This window comes from Gymnogyps californianus, chromosome 1 (genome assembly GCF_018139145.2).
Source record: "Gymnogyps californianus isolate 813 chromosome 1, ASM1813914v2, whole genome shotgun sequence".
Taxonomy (NCBI): domain Eukaryota; kingdom Metazoa; phylum Chordata; class Aves; order Accipitriformes; family Cathartidae; genus Gymnogyps; species Gymnogyps californianus.
In genome coordinates this window covers 25,867,906-25,884,392 of record NC_059471.1, presented here as the reverse complement: position 1 = coordinate 25,884,392, position 16,487 = coordinate 25,867,906, and the positions used below count along the sequence as shown (strand labels likewise).

General features: G+C 34.7%; 1 protein-coding gene across 4 annotated transcripts in view; it reads right to left on the bottom strand.

Annotated features, from left to right (window-relative positions):
- Positions 1-16,487, bottom strand: part of NBEA (neurobeachin) — a 519,980-nt gene that overhangs the window by 357,111 nt on the left and 146,382 nt on the right. For all 4 annotated transcript variants that reach the window (XM_050890741.1, XM_050890750.1, XM_050890767.1 and 1 more), the window contains exons 11-13: positions 11,966-12,074; positions 9,382-9,534; positions 8,432-8,600 (exon numbers count right to left, since the gene is read on the bottom strand). In XM_050890741.1, the coding sequence (XP_050746698.1) occupies positions 8,432-8,600; positions 9,382-9,534; positions 11,966-12,074 (431 nt within the window). The remainder of the gene's footprint in view (positions 1-8,431; positions 8,601-9,381; positions 9,535-11,965; positions 12,075-16,487) is intronic.

Sequence of the window (16,487 nt, the reverse complement as noted above, 5' to 3'; positions counted from 1 at the left end):
ACAGAGCCTGAACAACTACATTCACTTGAAACTTGCTCTATTGTATTTTCCATTCTCCTCTTTCATAAATAGTTAAGGTTGAACTGGAAATTCCTTTGTTAAGTCCCTACTTTTCAAACAATGCGTGTCATAGACAGTCTTAAATTTTGCACAGTGAAAATAAATGCAGCCTAATTTATTTTTTGATCAACCATTTCATCTTATGCTGATAAACACATACCAAAGCTTAATAACACTCTATGTCTCAGTATGATTTCCAATCCAGAGGAATGCAACTTTTTAATGAAGATTTTTTTTATAGTCTCCAGTGCCACTCTTCGAAGTGAAGCCACTGCTGTACACACAGTAATTCAAGTTTGCAACAAGCGCAAACCTGAATGTAAGTTATATTTGTTTGACTAGCAGGAACAAAAAGAGTGGTTAATCCTCTCAAGTTTTCTTCCCTGTTTAGGAGTGGAGAGAGGAGAACTGCATACTTTTCAGAAAGAAGCAAATAAATCTCAACCTCTCCACACCACCATGTGTAAAAACAGTAAGGATATTGTTGTAAAAATTCTATCATATAGGCTTTAAAAATATAGGAACAGTTTTATGTCCATACATTCTAATGGCACCATGAAACATCTATTTCCCATTGTAAAATCAGAAGTAAGTTGGATTTTTCAGTACTAGCTGCAATACATTAAATATTGCATGTGTTTTTATGGCAATGGTGTGCTTCTAGCCAACAACTATGTTTTTCCCTAAATCAAATGCAGATTCAATTCCTCTAACTGCATCACAGAAATCCGTTTCTTCGCACACCCTCCTTCCTCCTACACCTGACTGGTATTCAATATCAGACAGTATCTGAAAACCAGGCCTAAAAACTGAGGCATTTTGTCTGGAAGACTGTAATTATGGAAACAGAAAACAGAACACTAAGGCAATGAGGAGCTCTGCAAAGCATTTTGGTAACAGAAATTTTAAAGAGGGATTAAAAAGAAGATATCCCAAATTAACTGGGAACCTGTTCAAAGATACTCAAGTTTCATATTTGTTATTCGCATACTCACTAGTTTCTCTGGAGATTTGTGAGAACCCTGAAAAGGGTTCTTCAACACGCAAAAGATACCAAAGGAGTTGTTGCTTGCAGGTTATATGCCAAGCAGGCAAAATAGTGCTTTTTCCTTCAGTCCTTCAGTACTATTTATTCCTTGTATTTTGGTTGTGTCTTGAAGCATTAGAATCAGAAAAAGGGGACAGCCTCTATCCAAAAGACTTTATTAGTTTGAAAAATTAAGAGAGGACTGGTAGAGAAAAACAAGAGAGGCTGGAGAAACTGGAGGCTATGTAACCAGTAGACAGCAACAAAGAGTGGAAGAAAGAACTGCAGCAATAGTAATGCAACAGTCATCTGATACAGATTGAATGGAATTAATTAATCCAGGAAGTTGTAAAGCTACATGAAATGGATTTACCACTATAATTTTTATGTCATCATACTTTTTGGCTTCATTACTAGTTGAAGAACTTCATTACTAGCTGAAGATTTATTTTAAAAAATGCATTATTGACCAAAAAAGGGTGTAATTTATGCTATCATTAAAAAATATACATTATACACACATATACTGAGGTAAAGAGAGACAAGCAGATCTTGGTTTTCAACTCAAACATTGAAAAGTAGTTTTCTTTACTTGTCTAATAATCTTTGTGCCCATCACTGGATATAGACAGTTCAGTATCACCATCACTCAGAAACTGTTAACAGCACTGCTAAAGACTAAAATCAAACCCAAACCAAGTCAACAACAAAGAGAATCCTTTTAAGATCTGGTACAGCAACCATAAGTCCCTAACACAAAATAGCAACATTCTTGTTAATTGGTAAAGAGAAAGAATGCCTCCCTTATCCCAGACCAAGATGAGTCACTAAATCATTTCCTGCTTTTAGATTCTTTATGTATGTATTTATTGCAGGTAGCACATGATTTGCATCAGATTTTTTTTAATATACACTTATAATAAGAGTTAGCCAGCTTTATCCAGACAAAAATAAATGAAAAAAATTCATCCAATTCATCCTTACAGCACAGAACAATTATAGGGGCATAAACCAGAACTAATTAAGAGGGAATAAGTAAATATATTCACAGAGTAAAGTACAATCAGTACTGGTGTAAAAAACTGATTGGGAGCTTTGAATAACAAAAACAATGATTTCTAATCCTGTTTTTGGAAATAAAACGTTGTGTTATCAGTTCTACAAGCAACCAAACGCAACCTTCTTCCATCTTATTTTTCCATCCATTTTATATATAAAAAGCATGGTTTTTCTACTCCTTAAATTAATAAAACATGATACAGATAGCAGAATCTGATCTCTACGCGTGCATAAATAACATCACACGTTATGTGGATCACAGAAGGACCTACTTTTTATCTTACTGTTGCAAAGCAAATGAGAACTGAGTTCCACTCTAATCCAGCCCTTGAAATAACTCTGTGCAACTTTTTCTATCCACAAAAAGAAAAACTATAGTTTCTTTCTCCTTATAATAATTTTCATAATTCCTACTTTTCTAGCTCATGTTCAAAAATACTGGACATTAAAAATGTTCTTGAAAACTCTATTTAACATGAGTTAACTTGGACATTAACAACCATGTGTTCTCTAGCAGGAGGCAAGATACTGCTCATAAAGGTCCATTCAGAGTAAGAGTTGGGAAGCACACAGGGAATACTAGTAGAGAAGAAGAAATGCTTGGTCAACAGCTCAAGAATGAACTACACTACTCGGTAGTCTGGAACTTAAATGCACATTTCTCTCATACAATAATGAAGTTGCAAGTATTTCATAGGGATGCTCTGCAACAGGATCCAAAATCACAATTTAGCACAATACATTTCTGAGAGTTGTTAACACTGAGTATCCTAAGTTATTTTTTCTTAGGAAAAAAACTCCACAATATTTAGTTTGTTTTTCTGTTATTGCCTTCATTTTATGCTTTCTCATTACTGCACCACTGTTGGTCCATCAGTATTTTCAGAGAATGCCATGCAGTTGGTAAGTAATTCAAATGAAGATTTTTCAAGGCATAAATATCCTGGTGGGCTCTAATAAGTTCTCACTTAAATTTACAGAAATTGTACATCAAATTAATTCAGCAACATGGAGATTTTTTTTTTAAAGTGCATAAATGTTTTATTTTTCTTTAAAAAGGTTAATAAAGAAATGAAACTATCCAACAGTTAGTAGACATCCAAAGATGAAAATAAAAAAGTGTGTTTAAAGTTTTCTCTGTTGCTTTGATATTAAAAATATGTGTGTTTTGCCCCTTCTGAAAGACAATCACAGCTTGGCTCTTCTTTAAATATTAGTCTAGTATATATTTTGAAAAGACGAAACATCAAAGAAGAACGAAGACCAGTAAAATAAAACTAACACGTCTCTGGCAGCTTGAAGTATTATTATTGAAATGTACCATCTACCATAGCAAGATAAAGAGTTAAATCTCTCCCCACTTATCCTCTTATTCATTCCCAAAATCCACAAAAGGAAGTAATTATGGAAAGAAGTAATATAATTTTAAATAATTTTTACTCAATTGCCTGCTTCACTGTGTCTTCAGATGCTCCAACTGTCAGGCAACCCTATGATCTTCTCCCGCCTTCACATCTTATTCTGTATGATTTAACAAAATGTTAAAGGCATGCACGTGGCAAATCAAGAGAATAGCTATAACCATAGTTCAAGTGTAAAATGTAAAACATAATAAAGTTTAGAGATTCTTTCCTGTGGAAATTGGTTTGACTTCTTCTGCTCTTCCTAACACGAGAATTATTTCACAAGTTTACTTTTAATATGGTCTTAATAAAACACAAGTCACTTTTGTCCTGCCATCTATTTATAACTGGTAATTCAATTTAAAAAAAAAACACAACACAACACAAAAAAAGAAAGTAAAACTCATAATTTTAAACAAAAAACTTGCCTCCACTATGTGGATCTATATCTAAAATGTAAAACCTACTAAGAATAATTATCAGGCAAGCTGATAAGTATACATTTTGAAAAAGTGTTTCTAATACTTCAGAAGGAAGCAAAACAATACGAATTTAGTATACTGAATCCAAGAAGAAATACCAGCTTGAAACAGGAAAGCAGTAATGAAAGAGAAGATACAAAACGAAATTTGAAATAAGTATTTGAGCCTTTTAAATAATATAAAACATTTACACCTTCTATTTCATAAGGTGCATACCAGGAGAAGCAAGGGGGAAACTTTCATTTTTTAAGAAAACAGCATTAGCCAAATGGGAAGCTTCAATATCGAATCACTTTGGCTTTAAACAAGGTATGCCAAACTGTCAGTACAGAAAACTCACCCACTTTGTGCTTTATTAAGACAGGGGAAGGCAATAAAACCTTGAAGCAGAGCAACTGTCTGCAAGTAATAGTAAATCAAACTACTAATATGAAAAAGTGTTTCAGTATCTCTGCATAAAAAATTATATGCCTAGAAGACAAGAAAGCATCACACTAGTAAAATGTCTGCATGAATAAGCTTACTTTCTAATATGACAGCAAATTATCTGAAGGCACTATAACACATACAGTCAAATTTTGGATATTGGCAAGATTTCCATTAAAGTCTTCTTCAGATCTGAAAAGTCTGATGTCAAGTTAGCTTAGAGTTTCAGTTGCCTCTGGTAAGGGAATACCATATGCCATTTTCTCGCCTTATGACATTTTTCTGTTTCTTACAGTAAAATTACTGTTCATAGACAATGGGTCCTGTTCTTTCATTTTGAAATATCAAACGCTACTTAAAATGCAGGCTAACATTCAGGTAATTGTATTTTTACAGTGTTTCTTACTTTGACAAACTTCGTTTTACACATTAGTCTACATTTTAACAAATGATAAACTTGCCGGCTACACGTGGCAGTAGCGGCTGTATGCAGGCTAATAAAAATCAACACAAAACCAAAATCCTGGGAACAGTTAACTTTTTTGAAATATTAGGATTGGTGAAGTTATGAAAACAGAGGTGGAAAGAAAAAAGATTAAATGTATTAACTACAGCTACTTACAGTATTCTAAGACTATAAGCCTCAATCAGCCAGACCTGGACATCACATTGGCAGACTGCACTTAATGTTAAAAGAAAGAGCATCTAGTGAAGAAAAGCGATGTAATATCCAGGTGATTAAACATTTGAAAAGTTTTCAGGAATTTTATCAATTGAAAGTAATTAATGTGAATTTGATAAAAAACTAATATGAAACTAAGTTAATATGAAATGAAATTTAGCAACCCATCACCTCAGCAGTTATTATAATTCCACAGTCATTTGCTCGCAAATCACCACAGTTATTACAGCTGTATTAGTCAGAAGCAGAAGCTACCTGTGAAATAATAGCAAAAAAAGTCCTAATGCTGATTTGCATGGAGGAAATTCCGTAGCTATGCTGGATTTGCACATCCATTGCTATGTCACTGGTCTTCCTCCCTGATAAGCTGACATTCTTCAACTCAACACAAGGAAAGCCATTTTTACAGACAGGAAAGAGAGTACTACAGAATACTTTCTTACAGTTGCATCAATTACATGGGACTTTCTGCAGTCTAAGCAACAGGGAGGAAGGAAGAGGATAAGGAACAAGGAAGGAAGTTGAGATTAACCTTTAAAAAAGTCAAGTTTATCTATAAATCTAACTAAAGAAAAAAAAGGAGAAAATTCAGATACAGTGGATAATAATATGTATTTTGAAAATGTGCATGGCCTCACAGTTTATCAAACACCTTCCCAACTACTGTATAAAGGCCTTAGTAATTGTGTTTTTTGTTGTCATACTGCTACACCAAACAACCAATAATTTGCACTGTCTGATTACCTTTCAGGGACCTACCTGGTTGCCTTCCTGAGAAAAACAGAATATTGTCTGGAATTGACACAAATGAGAAGAGAATGTACTATATCCTTAAAATAGGTAAGAATGGGAGAAAAAGTATGGAAGTAAACCAGCCATATGTATGCTAATTTAGAGTTAACTGATTCACTTCTCATTCCTACTTCTGTGTCCTTGTGTACCCCATGCCTTCTGTTCAGATTTTGTTGAATACATTATATATTTTTTGTAGCTATTCAACTGGCATTACACATACAAATACTCAAAAAATACAGCTAACTGCAGAGAGGCAGATCTGGGCAAGATAAAAACAAGCCATACCTCCTACAGAAAGAAATGTCACACTGTTTCCACAAAAGAGCAAGCCTAGCCAGAGGGAAGTCTGTAATACGCAATACATTTTCAAAGTGTTGTTAGGTACTAGTATCATGACACAGAAGTACAGGAATTCTTTAATGAAAAAAAACCCAACAAAACAACAACAACAAAACAACCAAAACCCCAAAACCCCAAAAGAATTACAGCAATAACAGGCAGACAATATTATCAAACTTACAGTCTCAAACCAGTTGAACAATTTTCCAGGTCTCTGTCTAGGTGTAAATATAGTTGACACCTGGAAACTTTACCTCCCAACAGCTGGTCATTCAACAGTCACAATGTGCTTATTACAAGCTGATCAGCTGAGTTTTTAACATCCTAATTCCTCACTGAGCTCAGATATGGTTAACTTGTCTGATGGTAAAACTGTACGTATGCAGCACGACAGTGTAACCCTCAACAGAGTAGAGCTCTGAAAGCATGAAGCTGGATAAAGTCAGTCCCAGGGTAGGATTCAGCTCACCCAAATTTCAGACACCTACAGTGTAGTTGCCAACTTGAGAGACCAGCTTCTAACCTTCCACTGAAGTCAATGGAGACTTAATCAATACAGCCAATGGAGTCCAGAAAGCAACTACCTTTCAAACTATTTAGTTTTCAAGGCTCTGTCGACTAGGGGTAGGACACAGCTTTGTAAACATACTTATCCGTATGATTTGACATGCCATAAGGTATCCAAAATACCTACATAGAACAAGCAGATTTGATGCAGGATGCACAGGACACCTGCATCCTTCTGAAAGGCAGGTGGGATACCCCACAGAGACGAAAATGATGTTAGAAACCCATATTCAGGCAACTGACTCCTGCATTCTACTATAATCAGCAGATGTCTAGCTCAGATGGACACATCTTCATTGTAGGTACCAAAAATGAACTTAATTCTATTTTGGCAGAGGGAATCCAGAATTGGTGTAAGTGGAAAATATATTTTATCACTGACAAAAATTTCAAGCTAATGAAGTAACCATCACACTTAATTTTCACAATGTGATATTACAAACTTTTCATTCAAATGAACAGAGAACAGTGTGCTTTTGTTAGGTATTTTTAAAGCAAATTTTAATAATTTTATGAAGAATATCATTCAACTAATATTATACTATGAGAGAACTATAAATGAGGTCCCAGCTCCAACAGCAGCTCTTTCTGTGAGCCTCAACAAGTTACAACTTCACTGCCTATTAGGATACCTAATCTAGGATAAGAATTGTTCCTTCCAGTTTCATTTATTAAAAAAAAAAGATTTGAAGAAAAATCCTATGCATACAGCCCACTTACAAATGAAGAATTATCCAATAACTTATAAGTTATATATGTCACATTCTTAAATATTTGGATATGTGACAGCACTAAAATATTCCCCAATTATTCTGTTTCTCAGCATGACAATAACAGTTACAGAATAAAGATAATTAATAAGTTCTCCTATATCAATTAATTTTTTAAGAGACTTTCAGCCAAATCCTTCCTGTTTTAGACAAGTAGTCAGCTAAGTGTAATGACATTACAGCTGGGTGTATAGGATTAGAATGATTTGATGCTCTGGTTAATACACATCTGTTACATGCAGCGTTTAGCCGGTATGTATTACTGTATTTTGTTGTTGCTGTCATTCAATGCTTCCTGAGCTAAGCTAATCACATGACTATAAGCAAAATTAAATCAATCTCTATTTTATAAGGGCAGAGGAAAAATATTATTAAACTGGAAATATAGCTTCATGGATCTCAGCAGTGAGAACTAGAAGTTTCCACTGTTTTCAAGGTCACTTAACACTACCAATCATTCAAACCCCACAAAGCTTTCTTTGGCATACGAAATACACTTAACATTTCCTCTTTGTTACAGAAGAAGAAAAATCAGTGATTTTAATATGTTTACTAAAGTATGCCCACATAAGTATGTGCTATGCAAGTGACGACCAGAGTTGGAATCTTCTGGGAATACATATAAAGATAAGAAATTATCAGCAGAGGTGTACAATACACCAAAAGTACTTGCATATTCCTTCTGTCGTTGACCACTGGTACCGATTACTGCCATTTACTTACCTCCTTGTCTACAGATCCAAGGAGCTTTCACATATTTACATCATAAATCTTCCTACAAAAGAAATGCTTATATTTTCTTTCTTATGCATTGTACTTACCTAATCCTTTAGGAGTAATGCCACTGCTATCAGCAGGATTAACCACCCAGTAGTAGTATTTCAGTGTGTGCATTAACTGCAGTACTGTTCCTACTCTGCGTATAGTGTTATAGATCGTAGCAGTTCCAATGAATTCAGCTGACAAGTAGGTATACAAAGAGAGCTGCACCTGAAGAATGAAACAGTCATCCACATAAATATAAGTTCTGTATTAGTAACCTTAACCTGTAGGTTTTTTAGGTTTTACTTTGGATATGATACAAAAAACTAAAAAATAATTACAACTTTAGTTAGGGCAGGAACTGGACTGACACCGGGAATGACCTCCAGAGGTCCCTTCCAAACTAAATTTTCTGTGATTCTATGATTTAAGTTACAATAAACGTACTGGTTTGTTTTCTATTCTGGCTTTTTATACTAAAAGTATGTATTTTCAGATTTTAGGACCATGCCACTTTTCGCTTTGGTCCACATCCCTCAACTGTGATTATTTAGGAAAACAACTAATTCATTATTACCAGAGATGAACGATAACTTTTTATAGTTTTTATAAAAAAAAAATACATAATTTAAATTAAAATGAAAGCTTATGTGAATGTGTAACAAAAGATATCTCACCTTTTGCTTACAATTACAAATACATACTTTTATGCTTAATCTTTAGGAAAACAACGTAATGCAACCATTGGAAAAGGGACTGTGTTTCTAGAAACAGTCTTTTAACAGAATTAGCCAGAACCTTAGGCAAGAATGTAACTGCCTTTAGGAACTTATAAAAGACATTGGAGAATATAGTTAAGCAGGGTATAGACTTCATGATCTAAAAAAATCTTTGCTACTACCATGTTTTAAAATAAAAAAATTAAAACCCTGAGTACCATGGTATAAAAGAACACTAGTATTTCACTTCATTGTGGGAGAGTTGTAACATCATTCAAGTGTACAATTACCTTTGCAGGGGTATGTATCCAGATAGCAGGATTAAAAAGGATGTGATCACATAATTGCTTCAGTAGAGGTGCTCCATGAGACAACCCATCCAAATATTTTGCAAATGACAAAAATTGTTCCAGAACTGCTCTGGTTATATGAACTCTAGATGACTGGGGAAAAATAATCAGAAAGAACAAAGATAAAGAAAAACCTTCTTCCTTAGGATACTTACAGCAGAAATATGAAGTGATATTTTCACCAGGCTCATCTTTACCAAATACATGCAACCTCGTATGTTTTTATGTCATTGAATATGAAAGTAAGAAAAAATTATCAGCAATTTATACTCTCTAATAATATTCATGGGCTTTCTAATGGCTACATTTAACAGGTTAGAAATATTCATCAATAACTGAGGTTAAATCCTTTTTCTTTTTCTTTCAGTTTTTTTTGTTTTTGTTTTATTATAATCCAGTCAGGATTCTACATTTTACAGCACAGTGTCTTGAGAACTTCATCTGAAGTCCTTAACTCTTCTTCAGTTAATTATGTGTCTTACTGAAGTTGGGTGTCTCTGTGTGTAAACACACATTACTGGTAGACTTGCATTTGTTTCTTAAACATAAGTAGGTATTCGAAGGAGTTGGGTTCAAGTTTTCCTCAATTTTCAAGAGTCCTTCAGTTTCATAGCATATGCTATAAAATCACTGTTGAGACTTGCTCCTATGCAGTAACATGGCATGTGGACTTTGACAAACTTCTTTATATACTAAGGTAACAAAAGGCACTAATAGGAAAAAACACTAAACATCCTTCCCCTTGCCTTCTCTACAAAATGTTCCAATTACTTTTAATGCTGTAAGTACAGTCTGGGAATATGCAGATTTGTTATTTTAGAAGTGAAGTCCATTTCTCAGTAATACAAGTTCAGCCTGGATGCTGAGTTTCCTTTGGCTTGTACATCACAATTCACAATAAATAGTCTGCAACTAATAAGAACAAAAATGTTATTTTGAAGTTCAAGTCAGAAGAAAAAAAGACTTCTGTCCTCTCTGAAGTATTTTATCACATGCAAATGAACAACAGATAATTTACAAATAATAAAATTGAGCCTGGCTGGGAAACAAAAGGATTTTTTCCTGCCCTGTGTGCCAACTGACTATAAGCATACACTGAAAAAAATAAAATATATCCTTTTGAAAAACTGCAGCTAAGGAGAATATAGCATAAAAAAAAAACCAGAAAAGAGCATACGCTGTAAGAATTATGTTGTGACAGAAATCAATCAAAATTCTTTAAATATTCACATACTCTGAGTTTAATGATTGTAGCAGGTGTTAATTAGAATAGTATGCAAACTTTTTTTTTTATTTCATGTACAACATTCTAAATTGATGTATTCAATGTGTGTAAACCATAGTGCTCTATTCAAGAGAAAGGGACTCCATGAGGGCTCAACTAGCCTGCCTGTATATAACTTACAGAACTGCAGCTAACAGCTTTGTAAATTCATTCTGGTTATGTCACAAGAAAACCTACCCCTGGGAAAAAAAAAAACAACAAACCCTTTAGACTAGTTCTTCAACATTCTAAATCACACTTGCTTAAGTACAGAAAACACAGAAGCATAGAAAATAATCTGCCTTTAGGTATTACTTCAGTGAAGGTAAAGTCTTTCTACTATAAGAATGTATTTCCCTAGCTAAAAATAACAGGGAGCAGAATGAGAGAAATTATTTATCATTCTTCTTCAGAATTCAGTACATTTTTAAAGGTGAGATTATTGTTATTTAATTTCACCATCGGACAACACAAACCTCTGGTCATAAGTTCTCAATTGATTGTTATACTGACCGCATGCTAATGAAAAATACAGTAGCAGACACTGAAGAATGTCAGAGCCATGAGATTCAGTCGTAAGAGTACTACTATCTTAGTACAGCTGACAGTAGTTTGTTTTCAGATTATTAAATCACAGTAACAGGGTTTCATGAGGGCTTTGGGCCAGGAGGCAGGTAATGTTCTTCAGACAAGCATCTGAACCTCAGTTTTATGATAACTGCTCATCATGTCTGAAAACAAGCAAGTAAAGGGAATGCCCCTTCCAGCTGTTTCTTTCAGAAATAGAATTATGTTACAGTTTTTCTTCTTCAAAACACAGAGCAACTATTTCAACAATTTCAGAACTGAGCCACAGAGGATTAACTTATATTTTATTAACATACACAAAAAAAGAAATTTAAACCTAAACTATGACATGTCCATGATACGCTTGTACAAACTGGGAACAAGAGAACTTTCCTAAATGAGAGTTTGGGGGGACAGAGAGTGGAGAAACACAAATGAAAATACATTAAGGTGATTCACAAACAGATCTAAAGTAAAAGCATAAATTAGACGAACACGATCAGCTCCAGAAAATTGATTCTTTGAATATTGGCATATAAGAGGATAAGGAAGATGAAAATACTCCTGTAGACAACTTATAACATATCAAAAATGTATTTTATTCCACCGTCCTTTGAGCTAAGTGATTGAAAATACCACAATGACAGTGGAAATACCAAGAACAAAGATAAAAAAAAAAAACCCCAAACATACCTTTTCAAGGAGGTAGCCAATGACTAGAAAGCCTTTTCCACCAAGCATTTGTTCTTGCATGGCTACTGAACTCTTAAGAAGCTCAACCAAGAAAGCCAATAGGGTAGCACTGCACGTAAAGAACAAGCATTTTTTCAGATTACAAATGTGGAAAAATCAATCTCTTACGTTCTCAATATTCACCAGCTATTAAGTGAACAGAAACAGGCTTAACATGGTGAACAACTCCTTGAAAGAATACAAATCTTACTTTTTCTGTTGACAAATTTCTCCAATGACATATTACAACGGTAGGAGTAGGAGTTCATATTCAAACACAAGGGTAAAATCATTTTTGTCAGCTCTCCTGATTTGACCAGGACTATCCCAGGTTTTAAATATCCAGTTCTGCAGCTTGCAGTTCTAGCCAAAGGTTTTGCAGTTGGAAGAGGCAGAAGATGATGAGTGGGAACCAGCTGACAGTGCTAGAATGATGCAGGCAGGGGTTGGGTCAACCGTTTTACCATCCAGACTAACTATACTAAACAGCAAAATTTGCAGCCACTAGGTATATCATCATTCCACACTTTCAGTCCCTAGAGTCACTGCTACCACAAAATGAGGCATAAAATGGCTGAACATGCACATGGGCAACAATGCCCGCAACAAACCACAGTGGAACAGGGTGGAGAGCTTCCTTCATACTTTCTCCAGACCAAACATGAGAATAATGTCTAGGCCTGACCAAATAAAGGTTAAGAATTACTTTCATCCAGTTAGGAAAGCACAGAGAGACTCCAGAGGCCACAAGGAAATCACCCAGCAGCCCATCCCAGCAGTATCTGTAAGTGAGGTGTTCAGAAAACACAAGGAGGGGGAAAAAGTGTACAGAAAAGGTTACAGTTTAGAAACAGAAGAGATATGAAAGACTTCAGGGGACAGACTCAGCAAGAAAGTGAAACTATGTTATGAAAACCAACAGCAGAAACGTATGACAGATCAATGCACCATGGGAAAAAAAAAATCACAATTGACTCTTGAGTGGTGAGAGGGAAATAAAAATACACTCATCTGTTGTTGAAAAACCCAGAGAAAAGGGAGAAAGAAAAAAACCCCAAACATTTATGACAGAAAGGAAATATTTAAAATGATTTTTCAAATATCTCAAAAAGGTAGATGACAGAATGCATTGTACTGCATATACAATGCATACATAAAGTCATTATTCCTTTCCTAAAAATAAAATAGGTATAACAGTTCCTAGCTCTACAGACAAATATCTGCAACCATGAAAGTTCTCACACAGGCGGTGGGCACAGGCAAAGGTGAAAACTGTGGCTTTTGCAGCTATGAAAAAGTGCATTAAAGGAAAAGTCCAACCTGTATTTTATAAATTTCAACTTTACTTATAGTATCCAGTCAGCTAAAGGTTCACTTGCTCTCCAAATACAATCTTTCACTTTGAAATAAATGTTGAGATTGGTTAATCCATGCCAGCACCAAAAAATAATCAATGTGCTGAGGAAACCAAGATTTATTCTATTTGGTGAGCAAGGCTGCCATGCAGTAAGTACACAGTGTAGGCAAAGTACATGCTGTGAACATGAAATAGTGCTTTGTCTTGCTTCATTGTTGAATGGTCACAATAATCAGTCTAAAATCACATACAGAATGCTCCACAGAGTGTCAGCAGTAAAAGAACACAGATAATATCCATTTACAGTACTCCAAAGCTTTTATCAAAACAGCCTGTCAAGCTGGCACATCAATTTCAAAGCAGGTGATATGCATCAATTTTTTCTTACCCTGACTGAAAGTTTCTACTGTATTTGTCATCTGAAATAAGATACTCATCATTTTTACTACATGACAATCCATAAGAAGCTCATGTAAAGGGTTGAAGATTTATATTTAGAATTTTTTTCTTTTTTTTTAAATTCAATAGGTCAAAGAAAATTCCATATAGATGGTGCTTACTATCATCCTTTATGAGTAGCCTTATGACTTAGGAGGACAACCCATTATTCATAAAGTTAAGAAACAGCATACATCTTTGCAGGATTAGGACCTACATTACAATAATAAATACTATTAATATTATATTGAAAAGTAAAAAAAATAATCTTTAAAATGGATTTAAAAGGTTGTTGTACCATGAACATGGCATCAGACTTAAGTTTAAAAGGTTCTACTTCCACTTCTGTAAGTGATTTATCAAAAGGCCTTTTCTTTGTATTGCAGTTTATTTGTTCATTCTATGAGCTTAGAGGTAAACTCATGGGCTAGAGTTATTCTTATCTCATATTAATTAATTATCTCTTATCTCATATTAATCTCTATGCAATTGTTAGAAATTCTGATAGGACTCCGAACAAGTTATAAGACACACTGACACCCAAACAAGAAAGATTTTTCTCTGTTTCCTTCTTTTTAAATACACATAAAACACACCAGTCAACTCAGAAATAATCAGTGGCCAGTTAATATTTAACCATGCCACAGACACAGAAACATACAAGCTGGTTCTCTGCAAGAAAGACTGTATCAACAAAGTTTATTAATTCAGATGCAGACAGAGCCCAAATATCACTTTTTAGATATTAACCATCTTTATGTGGGGTATGGCTGAACTAATTAATCCTGCCTGCCCACATAGCTCTGCACAGAGCTACCTTAGCTGTCACTGCAAAGTGATGCCAATATTTCTAGTTTCAGGAAAATGTATCAATTCAGCCAATACCTTTGTGAATGAGCTATGTCTTCTCCTAAGTCCAAAATGGCTTTTAACATCTGTCGAACCAGACACATAAAAGACACCACAAGCCAGCTCTGCAGAGTCAGCTCAGGTCTGCAAGCAGTAACTCTGGCTTCTAATCCTTCTGCATTATCCAAGATTGCCACCATAAATAATAGAGTTGACTGTAGTATACAGCAATTCAAATCTTGGGATAGCCCACGTGAATGGATCATTACCCTTTACACCTTCAAGCACATAAAAAATTCCAAGTACCAGAAAAAGCAGCAGTTAAGGAGAACCACCTGGCAGTCACATAGAGGCACAATGAAGTTTGAGGTGAATACTGTATAGGACCACAGTATTGATAAAAATTAGCACCATAATTAAATCTAACTAGCAGTTTGTCCACATCATTATGCAAGAAATGAAGTAATTAAAAGATCTGTAATATTTTAACTGGTGGAAGAACTGTAAAATCAAAGTGGAAGCATTCTTAAATTCTCACTGCATGTACAGTACTGAAGCTATTACTATCTGAAGATGATGATCAGAGACCGGCAGAAAACAGATTACATGCTTATTCTGATTTTTCCCCAGAAACCTTGCTTACACTTGTTTCAGGTGAAAGTTCTTTTTTGGAGGAGGAAGGAGGGAATGAAACTGCACTAAATAACAGCTGTTGCACAAAACACTGTTTTTACATGTTAAGTTCTCTATCTTAGATACATTATGCTAGAGAGCATTCAATCTGCCTGAAGAGACCCAATAGTTAACAATTCTCAGACAAGCTTTCCCAACCTTTTCAAAACTTCTTTCCCCACATGTTCAGACTGACCTCAAGCAAACATTTAAGTGTGTGTGCGTCTGTGTTTATATATACCTATATCTATAAAACCATACTGACATAATGGATCTTTTCTCCTCAATACAGCATTCTAAGAATTTAGTCTTCTAGAGAACTGACTGCCTAATTTAGAGGATTGGATCCAGAATTTTTAACATATTTCTAAGGACAGTCAATTTATGTAATCATCTTGGCAGCTGAAAATAAATTAAACCTGAAGATTTTAAATATAAAAATTTTTATCAGCAGAACCAGGTTGCCAAAATTATGCTTTTAAAAAGGTTGCTGTTGACACAGGGGAAATAATATTGATAAGAAGACTGTCTTCTAAGATGAACAATTTTTCAAACAGAATTTAACAAACTTACCAGTAACTAAAATGCATCGGATTGCTGCAGGGCTCACATTAAACTTGCAAAATTCTGTGCACTGCCATACAAAATTTCTCTCCATTCTTGCCTATTTTCAACTCCCCTAGATACAAAGGCAAATATAAAGGATACTTCAGCCCATTCCTACATCTCCTCTATACCATGCCCTGCCTAAAACAGATCAGTTTGTCTGCAGTGCAGCTAAGACACAGATACATAATGAAAGTACATATGTCAACCAACACTAAATCAGACAGAATTATGATTTCTACTGAAAATATAATTAATTTCCAGACAAAATTTTTCCAGCAGTTTTCCTTTACTAAGAAGCAGAAAAAAAGGGTGCTGACCAAAACATGAAGATGCTGTATTTCCAATGGTTATGATACTGCTTATTCTATAATTAGCGTAGAGACAGTAAGCCTTTGGAATACCGTTACGTAAAAAACTGAAGATTAATTACATTATTACAGCATTGCCTGATTTTCCCCTCAAACATACATGTCCCTTGTGAAGACTTAAAAAAAAAAAAAAAAATTTTTTTTTTGATAAATAAAACAGAAGCACAGAATTGGTGTTCACAGCATACAC